Source organism: Hippocampus bargibanti, linkage group LG01, assembly GCF_051943395.1.
Source record: "Hippocampus bargibanti isolate YZ-2025 linkage group LG01, ASM5194339v1, whole genome shotgun sequence".
Lineage (NCBI taxonomy): Eukaryota > Metazoa > Chordata > Actinopteri > Syngnathiformes > Syngnathidae > Hippocampus > Hippocampus bargibanti.
The window spans coordinates 26,219,228-26,240,266 of NC_142734.1; the positions used below are offsets into that span (position 1 = coordinate 26,219,228).

Genomic DNA, 21,039 nt, shown 5'->3' on the forward strand with positions numbered 1-21,039 from the left:
CTTCCTCTAGGATGGCTCATTTTGTTGTCAGCGGGTTGCATGTATGCTGCGACCTCGTTAGTGCAAAATTCCGAATATTTAAAACATATCTAAAAGTAGACGTAGAGGTAAAAGGATTCCTCCCTCAAAAAAGCACTTTTAATGGGGGAAATGTTAGATCTCGGTTGGTCATTGGTAGGAAGGACACGGAGTTACATAAACGCCTTTGGAGGGCGCTCAAGCACTATTTGGGATCGAACCCTGAATTTAATCCATCCATTTTCTGATCAGGTTAATCCTCGCTTGTGTCGTGGGGTTGGGGGTACTGGAGCCTATCCCAGCTGTCTTTGGGCATGAGGTTGTTTGAAGAGAAAAAGCTAACGCCACGATGGTCGACAGATGCAACTGTGGAGAAGCCTCCCCCAGTGCACCTGTTGGTCAGAAGCGGAAGAGAACCATGGGAACCATGGCTGTTAAACACGAAACAATTCCAAAAACAGAATCGAGACACTAGTGCTACTTGTGGGATCCCTTTGTAAATTATATTTCTCCTTAGAACACCGTTGTCAAAGTCGAGGCACATGAGCCAAATCTGGCCTGCCTCATCATTGTATTCGGCCCATCAAGGCTAATCAAGCGCGTCAAAGTGCCATGCTTATCTATCGAGATGGCTAGCTAGCTCGCGAGCTAATTAGTCTTTAGAAAGGCCACGCACACTGACCAATACCAGTTTTTTTTAATCAAATCACTACAACACTAACTAGGAGTTATCAGAACTCTCCAGCATAGGGCTGAACAAATACCAACAAACGTTAAAGGTAAAGAAAAGTAGTCAAAACGTGTCAGGAGAACACTCCCAAACTGCATGGTTGCCATCAGTGGTCTTTTTTGTAAATGTCAAAAGAAAAGAATAGGGAAAGAAACCAAAATTCCTGAAGAAACAAAAAGGAGAGGAGTCGCAGTATCTTTCATTGCAGGAGATTCAGAAAAAATACAAAGGGCTCGATGGCAACACAAAATGCCTACCTATTTCAAACTGATAAATATACTTAAAGGACAACCGACGTCTCCAGACAAGTTGTGTCCATAATATGTAAAATGTCTTCAAATGACTTCTACTGAACGTATTTTACAAATATTCCACCGCATATAGCTATATTTTACGTTTTAAGACTTGCGCTGAATATTCCGGAAGTCTTGTTTTTGAGTTGGTGACGAGTCCTCACCCTACGTCACTGAAGGAACGCCCCTGACCGAAAAAAGGACACATTGTAGCAGTCCTTCCATCACGTTAATGCATTTTGCTGTACTTTGGACTGAAAACTTCATGTAGCACCAAAAAGAGGCAGAAGAGGGCGACAAAGCTCCATGTAAGGAATTAATCAGCCTGTGGAAACGGGCTGATTAATTCCTTACACGGCTTTGTCGCCATTTTCTGCCTTTTTTGGGTGGGACATTTCCCACCCCTGATGCCTTAAAATGACACGGAATAAATTATTTAATCGATTGCAAACATGTATGCTTTCTTCTTCAGAACTATTTGAATCATATTCATAACTGGATGAGTAACAAGAAAGCATATTCTCCGAATCTGAAGCCATTGTTTTGATTCTCCAGCAAGGCAAGACGTCATGGGGTGACATCACGAACAAGGAGGCGGGACCTTCTGAAACTGGCCAATTCCGGGTTAATTTTTTTTGCAGATTTTGGACACTTTACGTCATTTTTATTGGTGTTTTGTATTTGACTAAAAATATCATACTGCGTGTTTTGGGTATTTTAGATGCTATAAAACGTTTTTCTGATGTCAGTTAAGAAACAAAAAAGTGATGTCGGTTGTCCTTTAAAGACAAAAATTAATGCATCCAAAAGATAGGCTGCCAATGAAAAGCTAAGAAATGTAGTTTATTCTATACATTGTAAAAATTAAGATTGAAAAGAGCAATGCATTGGAGAAACTAAACAAATGCTCAAAAAAGACTTTGCCAAAATCGCAAGGATAATGCTAATGGGCCTCAATCTGCAGTACATCTGCACCTCGAAGCTAGCAACTACTCATTTGATGACAGTGAGGTTAAAATCTTAGGTAAAGAAAATAGATGGTTTGAAAGGGGAGTAAAAGAATCAATTTTTGTAAAACAGCAAAACCCTGCATTAAATCAACATGGTGGTTTGAGGTTTAATTGAGACCGTTCTTACATCAGACTGTTTAGGTCGTTACCACAGAGGCTTAGTGATGCTGATGGGGTGATGCCAGGGCCAATGGGGCAATTAAAGCAAGGCATAGAACATTGTAGATAATCATACAAAACAAAAGAAGTAATCAGATGACTGTAGCTTCAGGGAGTAGTCCATTGCTCCCCCAACATTAGAGCAAAGACCTATCAGAACAGAGGTCTGCCATGCCACCTCTGTCCATTAGGGATATATATACACAGTGAGACGGGCAAGGGGGAGGGCACACAGACGCGGAGGGAGGAAGAGGATCTGAGGGAACGAGAGGGAATAGGAATTTGAAGAAGGTCAGATAGGTATGTGGGGGGCAAGGTTATGGATAGTTTTAAATGTATAAAGAAGAATTTTAAAGTTGATTCTATATTTGACCAGGAGCCAGTGGAGCTCTTGGAGGACGGGGGTGATGTGGTGGAAGAATGAGGTTCTGGTGATGATCCGGGCTGAAGAATTCTGGACGAGTTGAAGTTTGTGGAGAAGTTTATGAGGGACACCAAAGAGAAGTGAATACCAATTTTGAAATGAGCCTTTGGGCCATAAAAATTGACCTTGTGTATCCGAATCCAGAAAGAGCCATGAAGCGAGGCACAAAGCAGGGCGGTCCACCTCCCGCCTCCTTCAGGTGCTCCAAATAGTCCACCCAAATATGCATGAGGCGCAGCTGACGCGGCCAAACTCGGGAAGTGACAGGCGGTTGAGTAACGCACGCGTGACAAAATGTTTTGACAGGTGTGGCAGCGATTGCGCTACGTCCAGTTCTCTGCTCAGGTGGCTCGAATACCACCCCAAATGTTTTTTTCTCTCATTGTGCAAACTGCACGATTGCACACGTTGTGTCGTGTGTGACGAGCAATCCATATGTCAATTCATGCCGTTCAAATTTTAATGATTGAATGAAGGTTTCTTGATTTGGTGGGAAATTGATAGGAACCCGGTGTGTTTTTGTATGACTAGTCTTGTGAGGACCACTAACATTTTATACCATACTTAGTGAGGACATTTTTGACAAGAGAGGACCTTTTGGCCGGTCCTCACAAGTTTTTTTTTTCATTTTGAAGGCTTCTAGAGGGTCTATATATGCATCTGTAAAAGTTTCAGAGAGGTCCTCACAAATTCACCCAAAATATTTTTTTTGGTGTGTATTTTCATTTCACTTGCATACACACACTTTTTACTCACTGTGTGTTATTGTGTGTGTGCGTGGTTAATGAGAGGAAAAAGTTCATACCACAAAAAGTAAAATGATATTTTAACCAAATTCACTACAAGGGTGAGGACTTTGAATGTACGCATTCAGAAACCTCACTCCTGCTGTTATTTCAGTTTCAAGTCCACATTTTATTTCTTTATTTTTAAAGAAGTTGAAGTTGGAAATGGGGTGACATTTAGTGTTCAAATTCAACACTAGTTCTTCTCTAAACTGATCAGCAACGGTGGTCCTCACAACCTTATCTGCAGTTATCTGTACCTCACAAAACCATTGAAACAGGAATGTGTGTGTGTGCCAATGTGCATAGGGGGAGGGAGTAGTGACAGTAGTCAGCGCCCCCTCCGGCAAAGAAAGAGCAAAGGGGGGGGGGGGGTTGGAGAGAGAGCGGGATGGAGAGAGAGCTTGGGTAGAGAGAGGGAGACAGGGGGTTCTGCGTAAGTCTGTGAGGACACGAGAAGAGGTATAAATCCAATGGAAAGAAACAAATATTCTGTAAGAGAATGCCAAGAAAAGGTTGCATGGATCTTGTTTTAGATTTGATGGTAAAATAGGAATTGGCCGCCTTGTTCTTGGGGCGTAAGAGTACAACCGAAGAGCTTTGGAGGATCGGGTCTTCACTTTGGCAAGTATATAAGAGAGGGCGGTGGGGGGTACAGGAACCAAAGATGGCGTTCCTTTTGCATTCGAGCGGGTGAAAAGGTCCCCGTCATCGACTCGGCCCTCGGGTGGACTTGATACCAACAGAGTGACTTCCCAACGGGAGCCGCAGCCATGCTGTGTGGTCTGAGGAGAGAGTCCAAGGACAGTAACGGTGGGTGAGACCTCCACTTTTTACATCTTGGCCGGGTCTCGGGTGTCTGCGGTCGTTGGCACCGTCAAGTGAGACCGTCGCCGCTTTTAAACGTGAATGTTGAGACCAAGCGCTATGTCGACCAATATAGATGCAATTCTTTTGGTCAATATGCTTCGACATCTGAAAATAGCACCATGACCTCACCAGCACATTTCTGCCACACCCCCACCTACCGGCCTCATATTTGGCGTGCTGCAACATAAGATTTACTCGCTTGATGTACAGTTAAAGGACAACCGACACAATTTTTTTCCCTAACTGACATCAGAAAAACGTTTTATAGCATCTATAATACCCAACACGCGCAGGCTGATATTTTTAGTCAAATGCAAAACACCAATAAAAATTAGTCCCGCCTCCTTGTTCGTGACGTCACTTATGGTCACACACTGCCTTGCTCCAGAATCAAAACGATGGCGTCAGAGAGTTCAGATTCGGAGAAGATGCTTTCTTGTTACTCATCCAGTTATGAATATGATTCAAATAGTTCTGAAGAGGAAAGCATAAATGCAATCGATTAAAGAAGTCCTTCCGTATCAATTCGAGCCGTCTGGACTCCAATGTATCGCCCAGAAAATGTACAAGATGGCCCAAATGGTTTGTTGGAAATGGGCTGATTTGTCCACTTGGAATTTGTGTAACTTACACCTTCTTTATGCGCGTTACCGCAATTGGCTGCGACACACAACGATTCACCATCGCTTTATTTATGTAGTTTTCCTTCTAATTTTGCAATCAACACGTTGTTTTCAGACGAAAAAAAGTACCCAAAATGCATTGTGTGTCGCTTTCTCGGTCACGGGCATTCCCTCCTTGACGTCACTTAGGGCATCGTCATCAACTCGAAAACAAGACTTCCTGAATATTCAGCGCGAGGCTTCGGTTGTCCTTTAAGCCTTGGTTTTCCAACGTCTCGGTTCTCGACCAAAATGTCAGATTTTTTTTATGCCTAGATTTTTAACTGAAAACGGGTTCTCGAATAAACTGAGCTATTAGCTAATGGTGATATTGTTTAAAAGTGTCTATCAGCTACAAACTATCTCGAAGTGGGAGCATACAATCAAACCAAAAGTGAGCATACAAAAGTGATATAGATATTTAAAGTGACAACAGATGTTAAGAATGTGTTCGTATTTGTATGTCATTGCGACGGACGCATTATCCTTGTGTAGTGTTGCATTGTGAGCAGGTGTGTTTGTATTGTTCAAGCACGATAAAAAAATTTTTAAAAAGCAAACATTGATTACATTGATTATAATGGAAAGTGTTTTGGTTTTCAACCAAATCGGTTTTCGAGCCAGGTTTCATGAACGGATTATGGTGGAAAACCTAGTTTGACTGTATATTCATCCTCGATTTTGCAACTACAGTCATGATAAAATACAGTTCTTCCGGCGAGGTCACGGTGTCGGTTGCATATCGATCCGCTTCTCCGCAACATGTGGAAGGTGAGCGATGTTTTTGTGGAGCAGGCGACGGCGTGGTCCCGTCACGTGCGGCACGTTTGGTCCTCGTAACCCCGGCAGCCACTGTTGCCTTTTGACTGCAGCGACAGCTGCGGGCACGCCGAGGCCTCCCCCCCCCCCCCCCCGGGAGCCTTATGTACGAACGGCGTCGGCCCCTTTGGCTCTTTCTTTGCACAAGGATGTGTGTCAAATGGCATGTTATGCAAATGTTTCTCCCGCTTTCTGTCACGCGAAAGAAGCCAAAAGAGATTACTATTTCTCCGGTTTGGTGCTGGGTGGAAAAATAAAGAGTTCGCTTCTATGATTCCTTTGTATAAACATCAGAGGTTTTAGACCCGCCCCCTCCACAATGAGCACTTCTGACCTTTTCATAGGTTGCGGCCGCTCCTTCTAATTCATCATGTACTTTCTGTAAAGTTCATCACAAATTAAACTACTGACATATTCAACCCGCCCCCTTACACACACGCACACGCATGCACACGCACACACACACACACACACACACACACACACACACACACACACACACACACACACACACACACACACACACACACACACACACACACACACACACACACACACACACACACACACACACACACACACACACACACACACGCACACACACACACGCACACACACGCACACACACACACACACACACACACACACACACTCTCTCTCACACACACACACACACACACACACACACACACACACACACACACACACACACACACACACACACACACACACACACACACGCACACTCCAGCTCGTCCCCACAAAGGGTGCTCAGTTCAGGGCAGTAACAGTTTGAGCATCTGTCACGAGGTGCATCGCGGTCTGTTCATTCGGCCATCTGCAGTGGATATTTTCTCCCCATTGAGCAACAGTGCCCCCTCCTGCCCCCCTAACATACCTCTGTGCTGTCTCCTCAGATGAGGGCCCGTATGCAAAAGGAAGCAAGCAGGCCGGGTCATCTGACCAATCACATTTCTCCCAGCGGCGCAGCCTTTCAGGTACAATTTAGTCAAACATGTCTCTGCATCATTTTCTTTTCGGGTGCACGCGTACACCTGCACGCTCATCCACTGTGGGGCGTGGGGGTGGAAATGCTTGTTTCGCGTGTCTGTCATTAGTCGGTGAAAAAGGTACTCACACGCTGTACTTAAGTTGAAGTGTTGACACAGTACTTGGGGAAAAGTGATTCTTTCAAAGCAATGCTATGATTTAACTCGGACGTAGTTTTCATGAATATGACACGAATAGTTTTTATGTATGTATGTATGTATGTATGTATGTATGTATGTATGTATGTATGTATGTATGTATGTATGTATGTATGTATGTATGTATGTATGTGTGACGGGTGTCACAACAGTGACTGTCTTCATCCCCACGATGCTACCGTCTTAATGAAGACGAGACGCGTGGATGTGTCTTTTTATTTCTTTTATTTCTGCAACACAGTATGGCAGAAGGGATGGGTGAAGTCGCATAGGTTTCGTCTTGTGATTAACCTGAATCTCCTCGAGATTGTTCTGGAAACTATCGGCGGGACATGGTGCCACACTGTGCGCCGTTGCGTCACTTCCTTCATAATTTAATAATCTAAGTGCACAACTCCGTTACATACACCCCCCTTAAATTATGCAGAAGTGAGGCAACATACACACGGAATACAATAGAAAGACCAACAGGCAAAATAGACAAGGTTATCGGGCAAGGATGTACAAGAATGCTGTCTAATTATGTCAGTCATCTGACCAACTACGTCAGGTGACTGGAGTAAGGGATCTGTCGCCGGTGTGTCAGGGTCTGTGCGCTCGTCGGAGATGCACTGCACTGGGTCTGGGAAGGAACTCTGTCCCCACTAACATAAGTGGCCTCAGCTCGCACCTGCCCATTCCCCTCTGTACAAACTACATCACCCTGCATAGCACGACATAACTGTGACAGACTGGAGAAAGGGATCTGTTGCTGGTGTATCAGTGGTCTGTGCGCTCGTCGTAGATGCACTGCACTGGGTCTGGTAAGGAACTCTGTCCCCACTAACATAAGTGGCCTCAGCTTGAACCTGCCCATTCCCCTCTGTACAAACTACACCACTCTGGATTGCACTACACAACTGTAACACGGTTGGGAAGCCTCTACCTCTACCAACACACTCATTCAAAGGTGTGCTACTTGTTACTTGTAAGGAGCTCATTCTTAGACTTAACACACAAAAACACGTACATGAAAAAAAAGCACACTAATTGCAAAACAGCAGGTCAGACAATTAACACTCTACATGTATTTCCAAAACGGGGGTCGACACACCGTCCACCGAGTGATGGGACTGCACAGCGTCTTCATTGTGCAGCATCGCGGTCCCGGTCCGAAATGGAGAGTCATTTGTGATCCGGGTCACGGCACCAATGTGACGGGTGTTATAACAGTGACTGTCTTCATCCCCACGATGCTGCCGTCTTAATGAAGACGAGACGCGTGGATGTGTCTTTTCATTTCTTTTATTTCTGCAACACAGTATGGCAGAAGGGATGGGTGAAGTCGCATGGGTTTCATCTTGTGATTAACCTGAATCTCCTCGAGATTGTTCTGGAAACTATCGGCGGGACATGGTGCCACACTGTGCGCCGTTGCGTCACTTCCTTCATAATTTAATAATCTAAGTGCACAACTCCGTTACATATGTATGTATGTATGTATGTATGTATGTATGTATGTATGTATGTATGTATGTATGTATGTATGTATGTATGTATGTATGTATGTATGTATGTATGTACGTACGTGCGAGTGCGTGTGTGCGTGTTTATTTATTTATTTATTTATTTACATGTTTAATCAATTATCAGTGTATTTGTTTATCTATCTATTTTATGTATTTATAGTAACAATAATACATTTAATTTCCAAGCGCCTTTCTGAACACTCAATGACACTTTACAATCAAAATCCAATCCATCCGATCCATGCGCACCAAATCCAGCAGACATTTAAACAGCTTCTTCCCCCAAGCCATTAACTCTTTGAACTCTTTCAACAGTAGCCAAAATGGAACTGTATAGTGCCACTTAGCAGTTTTTTTTTTGGACGACGATACTAGTGCAGCGTGTTCTACAAATTCCTTGTGTGTTCTACATACTTGGCAATAAAGATGATTCTGATTCTGAAAAGAACAATACACAGAACAATAAAACTATAAATAAAATGATAAATAATAAAATAGCTGATTGAACTAAACCATGAATGCAATGTATTTATTTATTATTCATTCATTTATTTACATGTTCAATCAATTATCAGTTTATTTGTTTATCTAACTAACTTATGTATTTATTTATTATTCATTCATTTATTTACATGTTCAATCAATTATCAGTTTGTATATTTCCCTTTCGCTCATAAATACTCTATGAGACCAGCTTGGGTCAAATCCTCAAATCCCCAGATTAAAAATCAAGTCATTGAAGGCATTGCAATCATTATCTAAAAAAAGACGCTGCATTTGCATGACCGGGGGTGCAAGGCGGTCTCCTCCTGTGCCACATTCGCGCTGTCATTATCATCCGTAAGGGAAGAGCCTACAGTTTATCACATCATGGACGGACCCTGGCCTGTCATGGATAGCATCCTCAGGTGCACTGAGCTCGTTGTGACCCGATTTTCATGCAACTGAGGACTACTTCCGTCTTACAACGGAACACCAACACCTTATAACCTTATATATAACCTTGCCCCTCCCTATCTTTCTGACCTGCTTCAAATCTCTGTTCCCTCTCGGTCCCTCAGATCTTCATCCTCCCTTCACCTGTATGTGCCCTCTGCCCGTCTCACCACGATGGGATGCAAAGCTTTCAGCCGCTCTGCTCCCAAACTCTGGAATTCTCTTCCACCCAACATCCGCAATATTGACTCCCTCCCTATTTTCATGGCTCACCTCAAAACCCACTTGTTTAAAATTGCTTTCAATGTATAGTTCTATCTGCTATTTTATTATGTATCATTTTACTTATGGTTTTATTGTTATGTGCTTTGTTTTATTGTTTTTATTGTAAAGTGTCCTTGGGTGTTTTGAAAGGCGCTTGAAATAAAATGTATTATTATTATTATTATGTCTGATTCGACTGTCCAAAGTAATAAAGAAAAAGTAGTAAAGAAAATAACAATCCAAATCGGAGGGAGAATTTTTCCACATGGGGGTGTCTGAGGCTGGCACAAAAGATACAAATGCTTCGAAATATGGCCGTGAACTGGTCAGGAGAACCACAGGCCACAAGAATTGAGGACGACACTAAATCAACTTTGTAAAATGCGGGCGGGTCTGAAATCCTTGTGGTAGTTTTCACTAGCATGAGAAGCTGCTTTTTTTGACGCTGATGGGCTAAGAAGCGAAAAAGGAAATGTTGATTTGGAGGACGGGTTTGGTCATGTCAGTCAGGCGCTAACGTTCTCTCCACCATCTGGTGGCTCCACAGAAGAGTACAGAGGAGTGACCACAGTGGATCTAATGAAAAGGGAAGGCGGCAACCTCGGGCTCACCATCTCCGGAGGGTCCGATAAGGATGGCAAGCCCAGAGTGTCCAACCTACGGCCGGGTGGGCTGGCTGCCAGGTGAGATCTGCGTGCCCTCCATGATGCGGCTGAGAGCACGTAGCCACGGCGAGCTGTCCGCAGCACTTAGATCCGCTTGCGCAAACATGCTTATGCCGCAAAGATATGCCGCAGCTCACCTGCGGGACTTCACGGTTGTATTTCGTCAGCTTTAATATCGTCGCATATTTCCGTTTCCTTGTTCTAAACACTGGTGTCAAAGTCAAGGCCCGGGGGCCAAATCTGGCCCGCCACATCATTTTATTTGGCCCGCGAAAGCAAATCAAACTTGTAAAATTCCATGATGCTTGCTTAAAGGACAACCGACACAATTTTTTTGTTTCCTAACTGACATCAGAAAAACGTTTTATAGCATCTAAAATACCCAAAACATGCAGGCTGATATTTTTAGTCAAATGCAAATCACCAATAAAAATGAGTTAAAGTGTCCCAAAACTACTTCAAAATGACCCCGGAGATGTAGTTTCAGAAGGTCCCGCCCCCTTGCTCGTGACGTCACGCCAGCACAAAATTAATTTATAGTGGTCAAAGATGTGATTAATAGCCATTTATTTTAACTATCCTTTGTGTAAATTATTACACTGGGCCAGGACATCTTGCCTTGCTCTAGAATCAAAACAATGACTTCAGATTCAGAGAAGATACTTTCTTGTTACTCATCCAGTTATGAATATGATTCAAATAGTTCTGAAGAGGAAAGCATGCATGTTTGCAATCGATTAAAGAAGTCCTTCCGTCTCATTGTGAGGCATCTGGGCTCCAATGTAGCGCCCAGAAAATCAATCCCCCCCTCAAGCGCCACCCTCCCACCACAAGTGATGAAAGACATGTATGATATGGTCATGGTTCTTAGTAGCTAAAGGAGCTGTCAAAACATGGTGTGACTGTAGCAATGGAACTCCAGACTGAAGACCGAATTGCATCAAGAAAAAAAAACACATTCTGATCCGAAAGGGCCTCTGTGAGGAGCCCTGTCACAAGATTTTGCTTGTCAAACATTAAAAAAATGGCTGCAGAGTGGACAAAATGAAAAGACAAATTCACAAAAGCCACGACGGACTTTCCTAACTGACATCAGAAAAACGTTTTATAGCATCTAAAATACCCAAAACATGCAGGCTGATATTTTTAGTCAAATGCAAATCACCAATAAAAATGAGTTAAAGTGTCCCAAAACTACTTCAAAATGACCCCGGAGATGTAGTTTCAGAAGGTCCCGCCCCCTTGCTCGTGACGTCACGCCAGCACAAAATTAATTTATAGTGGTCAAAGATGTGATTAATAGCCATTTATTTTAACTATCCTTTGTGTAAATTATTACACTGGGCCAGGACATCTTGCCTTGCTCTAGAATCAAAACAATGACTTCAGATTCAGAGAAGATACTTTCTTGTTACTCATCCAGTTATGAATATGATTCAAATAGTTCTGAAGAGGAAAGCATGCATGTTTGCAATCGATTAAAGAAGTCCTTCCGTCTCATTGTGAGGCATCTGGGCTCCAATGTAGCGCCCAGAAAATGCACAAGATGGTGCCCAAGCTCCGTTGGAAATGGACTGATTTGTCTGCTGGGAATTTGTGTCAACTAGTATCAAATAGTAGTCTTGGTACAACACACAACGATTCACCATCACGTTATGTATGTGTTTTCCTTCTAATTTCGCCATCAACACGAAGTTTTCAGACCAAACAAACTACCCAAAATGCATTGTGTGTCGCTTTCTCGGTCAGGGCCGTTCCAGACGTGACGTCACGTCATGCATTGTCATCAACTCGAAAACAAGACTTCCTGAATATTTAGCGCGAGTCTAAACGGTAAAATATAGCTATATGCTGTGGGATCTTTGTAAAATACGCTCAGTAGAAGTCATTTGAATTGATTTTACAAATTATGGACAGAACCGGAGGCGTCGGTTGTCCTTTAAAGGACAACTGACACCGTTTTTTTGTTTCCTAACTGACATCAGAATTTTTTTTATCGCATCTAAAATACCCAAAATATGCAAAATATGACTTAAAGTTGCCCAAAACAGACACTAATGAACTCAAAACTGGAGAGATTCAGAAAGTCCCGCCCCCAGTTTGAGACGTCTCGTCAGGATACTCCTTCTCAAACTGCCTTGCTCCAGAATCAAAACAATGGCTTCAGAGGGTTCAGATTCGAAAAAAGATCATTTCTTGTTACTCATCCAGTTATTTAGAATTTAATCACGGGGTCAAGAAAGGCATTCGTGTTCGATTCAAACAAAAGACTGACTGTCGGAATAATACTGTAACGTCCGGTGCTTGTGTTGTGCATGTCATGCTAAGGGGCATTACGATACATACCAGGTTTGACTGTCATCGAAGCGTCCTTTCGGCTACACCTGAGAGCTCGGTCCACGTTCTGAAAAATGTCATCATCTTTGGCTTGAAAGAGCTCCATTTTACTTATATACGTTCAACAAAATAATTTACGAGCTGGATGATCAGCCTCGAGAGGAGTTATCCATCGTTAACTCCGGTAGGAGAAGGTGCTTTCTTGTTACTCATCCAGTGATGAATATGATTCAAATAGTTCTGAAGAAGAAAGCATAAATGTTTTCAATCGATTAAAGGAGTCCTCCCATATCAATTCGAGCCGTCAATGACAGCAATGTAGCACCCAGAAAATGCAGAAGATGGCGCCCAAGCTCCGTAGGAAATGAGCTGCTTTGTCTGCTGGGAATTTGTGTCTGAATATCAAATAGTTGTCTTGGTGCAACATACAATGATTCACCATCGCGTTATTTATGTTTTCCTTCTAATTTGGCCTTCAACACGAAGTTTCCAAACTAAAAAAAGTACCGCAAAATGCATCGTGTCGCTTTATCGGTCAGGGGCGTTCCAAAAGTGACGTCACATGTGGATCGTCATCAACTCGAAAACAAGACTTCCTGAATATTCAATGCGATTCTTAAAACGTAAAATATAGCTATATGCGGTGGAATCTTTGTAAAATGCGCTCAGTAGACAGTAGAAGTCATTTGAAGTGATTTTACAAATTATGGACGGAACTTGTCTGCAGGTGTCAGTTGTCCTTTAAGTCCAAATCCGAATTTGAAATTGTCCCATGTAAACCACAATAACAGTCATTATTTTTCACTCCAAATTTGAAAACTTGTTATTCATTAATTTGTCGTGCATTCTGAATGTAATACGTGGAGGGGATTGTTTAAAAGGTTTCTTCACCCATCATCTGTACTTGTTTGAAGGTGTACGTAGGTACGTTTCACTTCTCATCCTGACACCTCTGTCCATTAGGGATATATATAGGGCCCGAGCACCAGCACAACTTTAGTTTTCTGACAAAGCTCTTCGGATGAGGAGCGAAACGTCCGACATCGTCAAAGAAGTACAGATGACGGCTGAAGAAACCTTTTCATCGATGGGTGTATGAAACATTCTAATGGCGTCCCCAAATTCATAACGGCCACCAAGAGGAAACCGTAACTACGTGTCCTGCCGGGAAAAAAAGACTGACACCCTTCTCAAGCAAATATGCAGTGAAACTCAATAGGATTTTTTTCTCACAATCACTGTTGATAAAAGACAAATGTGGGTACAGCCATCAAAATACAAAAATACTTGTCATCGCCGCTTACTGAACTCCTAAGCAGGGACGGGTTCCTTTCATCGTATGTTGAGTGATTTGACTATTTTGCTCAAGCCCCATTTTTCTCAAGTCAACGGCGCGCTAGCAAAACGTCGTGGGAAAAGTCCCGTTTTGTGATGATTCATCAGCGTGTGACCTGCTTGGCGGATGTGTGAGCTAATTTATCGAGAGGAAAGTTATCCGGGCAGACAGGGCAGAGACTGGCGATGACATGGTGTGATGAGAGCCGACTGGATGAGATGCCACTTTACATGTTTGCGCCCCTGCCAAGAGCGTCCATCAGCAGCGGCCTGGATGTGAGAAAAGAACCGATCCATTAGTTAGTCCTGCAATGAGTAGCAAGATGACTCTAAACTGTCACATGAGATTGTGACATGCTCATGGACGTTCTTGGGGTTTACATTTTGGCAAGTAGCCAAGAAATAGCAAGCTTTTATCTGCAGAAGTCGTTTTTGGGAGCCGCTGTCCGGAAATGTTCCAAGACTTTGTGTAGACATTTCATATCAAAACGTCATAAACATTCTGTCACACCCCTACCAGGTGTGACCAACTGAATGTAGGAGACCACATTAAGTCGGTGAATGGCATCAATCTGCGCAAGCTTCGTCACGATGAGATTATCAGCCTTCTGAAGAACATTGGGGAGCGCGTTGTCTTGGAGGTGGAGTATGAGCTGCCACCGTTACGTAAGTCAAAAAGGTTGAACTTCTTGGCCTCAAGCTAATTCCACAAGCTATCTTTCGTGCAATCACGACAATGCTAATTACCATCAGCGCACTACCTGGCTTTCAACACGTAACATGGTGGCCGGTTTACGCTGGCTCATGTTTGACATGATTATATGATCTACCTACTGTGCGAGCTAGTTTCGAGCTAGTTCGAGCCAGCGAGCTAGCGAGTTTGTTCAAGGCAGTTTGAGCTATTTCGTACTAGTTTGAGCTAGCAAGCTAGTTCGAGCTTGTTCGAGCTAGCGAGCAAGTTTAAGCTAGCGAGCTAGTTTGATCTAGCGAGCTAGTTTGAGCTACCGAGCTTGTTTGAGCTAGCGAGCTAATTCTAGGGAACGAGCACTCATTTTTTGACTTCCTTTTTTTACTTCCCCCCTCAAACACTATGATCTACCAAACGTGCAAGCTAGCGAGCTACTTCAAGCTATTTCGAACTAGTTCACAGTATTTTGAACTTGTTCGAGCTAGTGAGCTAGTTTGACCTAGCGAGCTAGTTTTAGCTAGCGAGGTAGTTTGATCTAACGAGCTCGTTTGAGCGAGCGACCTCGTTTGAGCTAGTGAGCTGGTTCGAGGGAGCGAGCCCACATTTTTTGACTTACTTTTTTTTACTTCCCCCTCAAAAAATATGATCTCCCAAATGTGCAAGCTAGCGAGCTAGTTCGAGCTATTTCGAACTAGTTCAAGGTATGTTGAACTAGTTCGAGCTATTTCGAGGTATTTCGAACTCGTTCGAGCTATTTCGAACTAGTTCGAGCAATGACGTGCGGTGAGGTTCATGGCTGATGAGGCACTGACGTCATCACAGTCAGATTTACAAACATATGAACTCTACAGAGTAGCTTATTCACCATTTGATTGGCAACAGTTAACGTGTTTTTTTTAAAATGTCATGTCAGCATTCTTTATATTAACTGTAGCATAGAAAAAAGAATTTTAAAAAACATTATCGTGTTACCTTTACTTATAAATGAAGTCCATGCACCGCTCCTTCTGAAGAAAGGCATCTATACCTTCTTTGTAGAAGCCTTCCTTATCTTTCTTCAGTTTTAAAAGTATTTCTTTCAATTTGGATATGTAATACTCCATTCTGAAAATAAGTCCAAGCAACACGAAAAAATGACTGGATGGTTTCACTTAACTTGCTAACTGTTTACTGTAGCTTGCTCTCACTAATTCTATTATTCTGCATCCGAGGAGGCGCAAGAAGAATCTCTGTAATCACCAGCGCCCCCTGTCATGAGGCAGGAGAACTGTGTGCCTCACCTATGCACAGTTTTGATAAAAATATAATAAAATAAATTCACTATCGATAGTATCATATATCCGTGTTTATAATGTAAAGTATCGATATAACTATCTATATCATATCGATATACACCAGTAGTACTATTTATACTCTACATTATATACACCAGCTAAACTGTAGAAATTTAGTTCATATACTAAAAGCTTTTGAACACTTTAATAGCGAAATGCAGACGGACAGCAATACGGTCCCACTGCAGAGCAACCCAGCACAGGTAGCATAGTCAATCCAGGGTGAGGCTCAGCCGGCTGCTGTCTCACCGCTCATCTCTACTTAGTATTTGAACGGTAAATGTGAAAATTTAGCGATTTTGGAAAAAAATCCAAACATGGTGAAGTTAAATGGAAAAGAACTTTAAAGTACAAATCACTAAATAAATATAACTGTTTAATTTATGTTTTCATTTGATATTTCCATGATGACAGGTGAGGCACAGTCTCACCTGCCTACCCTGATTGCACGTCACTGACTTCGAGCTATTTTGAACTTGTTCAAGCTAGTGAGCTAGTTTGACCGAGCGAGCTAGTTTGAGCTAGTGAGCTAGTTTGAGATAGCGAGCTAGTTTGAGCTAGCAATCTCATTTGAGCTAGCGAGGTATCTTGCTCGAACTAGATTGCTAGTTCGAGCAAGATACCTTATTCGAGCTAGCGAGCACGTTTTTTACTTCCATTTTTAAAAAAATATGATCTACTAAACGTGCGAGCTAGTTCTAGCTAGTGAGCAAGCAAGCTAGTTCTAGCTAGTGAGCTAGTTCTAACTAGCGAGCTAGTTCTAGCTAGTGAGCTAGTTCTAGCTAGTGAGCCAGTTCTGGCTAGCAAGCTAGTTTGATAAAGTGATCTTATTCGAGCTAGTGAGCTAGTTTGAGCTAGCTAGTTTGACTAGCAAGCTAGTCGGAGCTAGCAAGCTAGTCGGAGCTTGCAAACTAGTCCAAGCTAGCAAGCTAGTCTGAGCTAGGGAGCTAGTTTGAACCAGGAAGCTAATTTGAGCTAGCGATCTATTTCGAGCTTGTGAGATATATTTGAACAAAATCAGTTGTACGGTTAGAATTATTTCAATGTCATGTTAAAAAAATACATTTTAAAAATGTTCACTGTGGTCACATTTTAAATCCCCAAAACCTAGCATTCAAACAGTTATTTTGCCGACATTTTCTTTCCATTTTATCAAGTGTATTTGACGTCTTGCAAATGTTGCTTCTAATTGAGTGGACTTTGTTTTCCTCCAGCAGTCCAGACTCCATCAGGAGTCATAAGTAAAACCACAGAGGTGTTTTTGCTCAAAGAGGGCAACAGTTTTGGCTTTGTCATGAGAGGTATGTCGATAAGTATTTCTTGTGTTGTCTTGTTCTTAAACGTGATGTTGGCATTGTTGTTTTGGTTTTCTCAAGGGGGCTTTCACGAGGACTGGCGCAGGTCTCGTCCTCTGGTGGTAACCCATGTCCGGGCGGGGGGTCCCGCTGACAGGTACGACATTATATTCATGCCGCGGTGTTTTTCGGTGTATGATGATGCTTCTATTTGGTTCTTCAAGACCAGTTTTTTTCTCGGATCAATTACAAAATGTACAAGAAAGAGGCCTTTTGTCTTTTCCTTCTGAAATCAATTGACCCATGCTAATAAGCAACTCGATTTGGAATAAAACAGCTTGCAACTTAGTTCACATTGTTGTATGCATGCATGAATGGCTTACATTTCGGGCTTTATCAGTGGAACATTTTTTTGTATGTGTATGTGTCACATTAGTTCGTTTTTTTTTTTATTTACAGGACTACCGATGCCATTTTTTTTGTTTCCTAACTGTCATCAGAAAACCGTTTTATAGCATCGAAAATACCCAAAACACGCAGGCTGATATTTTTAGTCAAATGCAAAAGACCAATAAAAACGAGTAGAAGTGTCCCAAAACTACTTCAAAATGACAAAATGCAGTTTCAGAAGGTCCCGCCCCCTTATTCGTGACGTCACGCCTTGCTCTAGAATCAAAACAATGGCTTCAGATTCACAGATGTTTTCTTGTTACTCATCCAGTTATGAATATGATTAAAATAGCTGTGAGGAGGAAAGCATAAATTTTTGCAATCGATTAAAGAAGTCCTTCCGTCTCATTTTGAGGCATCTGGACTCCAATGTAGCGCCCATCAAATGCACAAGATGGCGACCAAGCTCCAAGACTGATTTGTCTGCTGGGAATTTGTGTCAACTAGTATCAAATAATAGTCTTGGTGCAACACACAACGATCCACCATCGCGTTATTTATGTTTTTTCCTTCTAATTTCGCCATCAACACGGATCAACACAAAGTTTTCAGACCAAACAAAGTACCCAAAATGCATTGTGTGTTGCTTTCTCGGTCAGGAGAGTTCCAGACGTGACATCACGTCATGTATCGTCATCAACTCGAAAACAAGACTTTCTGAATATTCAGAATCAGAATCAGAATCAGAATCAGAATCAGAATCAGAATCAGAATCATCTTTATTGCCAAGTATGTAGAACACACAAGGAATTTGTTTCCGGTAGAACACGCTGCACTAGTATCGTCGTCAAAAAAACTGCTGAGTGGCACTATACAGTTCCATTTTGGCTACTGTTGAAAGAGTTCAAAGAGTTCAAAGAGTTAATGGCTTGGGGGAAGAAGCTGTTTAAATGTCTGCTGCAGCGCGAGTCTTAAAATGTAAAATATAGCTATATGCCGTGGAATCTTTGTAAAATACGCTCAGAAGTCATTTGAAGTGATTTTACAAATTATGGACACAACTTGTCTGGAGGCGTCGGTTGTCCTTTAACATTAGTGTGAGGAAGGCACAATCTAAGCCAAACACAACAAATGATTGTACTTGGAAATGTCGTTCAGCATTTTTTTTTTAATTCTATCACATTTCGCTCTCTTTCCTTCTCTCTGCCACGCCCATTTACTGTATTTATTTATGTTGTTATGTATTCATTTAAATATTTATTTATCTGTTTGTTTATTCATTCCGACAGCTATTTATTTATTTGTTTATTTATTTATGTATTCACATAATTATTTATGTATTTATTTATCTATGTATTTATTTGTGTGTCTATCAGATTTATTTATTTACTTGTCTATTTATTTATTTATCTATTGGATTTGAGTTACCTTTATTTATTTATTTGTTTGTTTATCCGTGTTTTTGTTTATTTATTACTGTGTTTATTAATTTAGATATGTGGTTGTTTGATTTCATTCTTCTGCCTATCTGCAAATGTCAGATGTAGATAAATGAACCTTGATCTATTTTTTGGCATGAAGAGTTTGAAATGACTTTTCAACCCGATAATCTCGGCCATAAACAACCGAAGGCCGTCTGGTGGGACGTCGGGAACCGTGGCTTTTGAGCTTTTGCTGCAGCTGTCTTTGCTCAGGCCTGTATGAAAGCAGCCGACGTACACGGCGGACGGCTTTTCTCTCAAGCAGAAAGGCCGCTGCTCCTCCGCGGGCAAACGCGACGTCACACTTTTGCCCTCATTCAAAAAAGGGGGCGTCGAACTTCCTCAGCCCTCGCTTGGCCTTTGTCTCACCTAGGATAGAAACGCTCATGCAGACCCCTTTCGTGATTTGGAGCGAGCGATGTCCGGGTGCTCATGTTTTGCCTTCTGTTGTCTTTATGAAGGGAGGGCACGGTCAAAGCCGGCGACAGAATCTTGAGCCTGGACGGCATGCCTTTAAACCGAGAGAAGCACGCTGACGCGTTGAGCATGCTGATGCGGAGCGGCCAGGAAGCTTTGTTCCTGATTGAGTATGACATCTCTGTCATGGGTGAGCGCACACATCCGTACACGCGCCCACGTGCTCACGCACGCGCAGGGAGATTATGCGCAGGCACGGTCGGACAACGTTACTCTCAGGCTAAATCGTGTGGCCGTTCGGCGCTGGAGATGCCACCAGGGGAGTCACTCGGGCCCGAGAGCAAGAAGGAAAGCGTGGAGACATTAGCGTCATCCCGTCCAACCTCTGCGGGCCAGATTTTGCTTTGTTAACGAGCACCTTTTGTGACCTACATAAAAAAAATGCCGCCTATGAACTGTCGACGAGCATTCCGTGCCTCCAAGCTTCGGTGACGCCACGGTGACGAGATGTCAAGCTGCACCGCCCCTCCTACTGCTGGTTGATTACACGTGACATGCATAAGAAACGATTTTTATCCACGGCGGGTGCCAAAGAGTCATCGTTGGAAGATGGCAACTGAGCGGATCGCCCCTGCGTTTTCCAAGAACGGCACAAAAATCCCTTTGATTTTACTCAAAAAAAAAAACTCACAAATGGGAACCGGCTTCAACTCTTCGATTCAAGCCTCAACTCAATCTGCTGGATCAAGATGATTCCCACTAACCTCTCTGTAGCTACGCAGTAACATTTTTAGCCTCTCCGTAACCAAAACAAACCACCAAAAATTTGGGAGATGGCTGGTTGTCACCAAAACCCACTTTTTTGTTGATGCGCACGGTCAGTTTACAATTGTATTTTTGGGTGTATTAGGCACACTCAAAAGCCTAAATTTTCTTCTAAAGATGACCGGCGCCTTATTATATGTGAAGTCATTTTGAGCCACAAGTCTCGCAACTACTGTCACCAGCTTCCAACTCCACTCACCCACCACCCAACCGTAGAAATCGTGCGTAATCCCATGCAGCGTCTACTGTAGCGCCTTATAATGTGGTGTGCTTTATATTTGGAAAACTTTGATGTACTTATTATATTGGGAAACTTTATTTCATTAATTGAAGGTGCACCTTATAGGCTGGTGCATCTTATACAGTCAAACCTGGGTTTTTGACCATAATCTGTTCCCGAAATATGTTTGAAAAATTGGTTTGAAAACTGAAACAGCACTTCCTATTATGATTAATGGATTTTTTTTTAATTCTGTTCCAAGTCCAGAAAACAATTTTTTTAAAAGCATGTTTTAACTATTTTACAGCATTTGCATGGATCTCAGCCAAACACGTCTGTGAAAAAAAGACAAAAAAAAAAACATAT

At 42.4% G+C, this 21,039-nt stretch overlaps 1 protein-coding gene across 7 annotated transcripts in view; it reads left to right on the top strand.

The window, feature by feature from the left end:
* LOC148903611 (glutamate receptor-interacting protein 2-like) overlaps positions 1-21,039 on the top strand; it is a 52,682-nt gene that overhangs the window by 1,696 nt on the left and 29,947 nt on the right. For 5 of the 7 annotated variants that reach the window (XM_089005760.1, XM_089005792.1, XM_089005783.1 and 2 more), the window contains exons 2-7: positions 6,688-6,768; positions 10,234-10,369; positions 14,544-14,689; positions 17,260-17,346; positions 17,422-17,497; positions 19,673-19,818. In XM_089005760.1, the coding sequence (XP_088861886.1) occupies positions 6,688-6,768; positions 10,234-10,369; positions 14,544-14,689; positions 17,260-17,346; positions 17,422-17,497; positions 19,673-19,818 (672 nt within the window). Of the gene's footprint in view, positions 1-3,811; positions 4,233-6,687; positions 6,769-10,233; positions 10,370-14,543; positions 14,690-17,259; positions 17,347-17,421; positions 17,498-19,672; positions 19,819-21,039 lie in introns of those variants that run through there. The other 2 variants (XM_089005801.1, XM_089005777.1) reach the window with 2 other exon arrangements.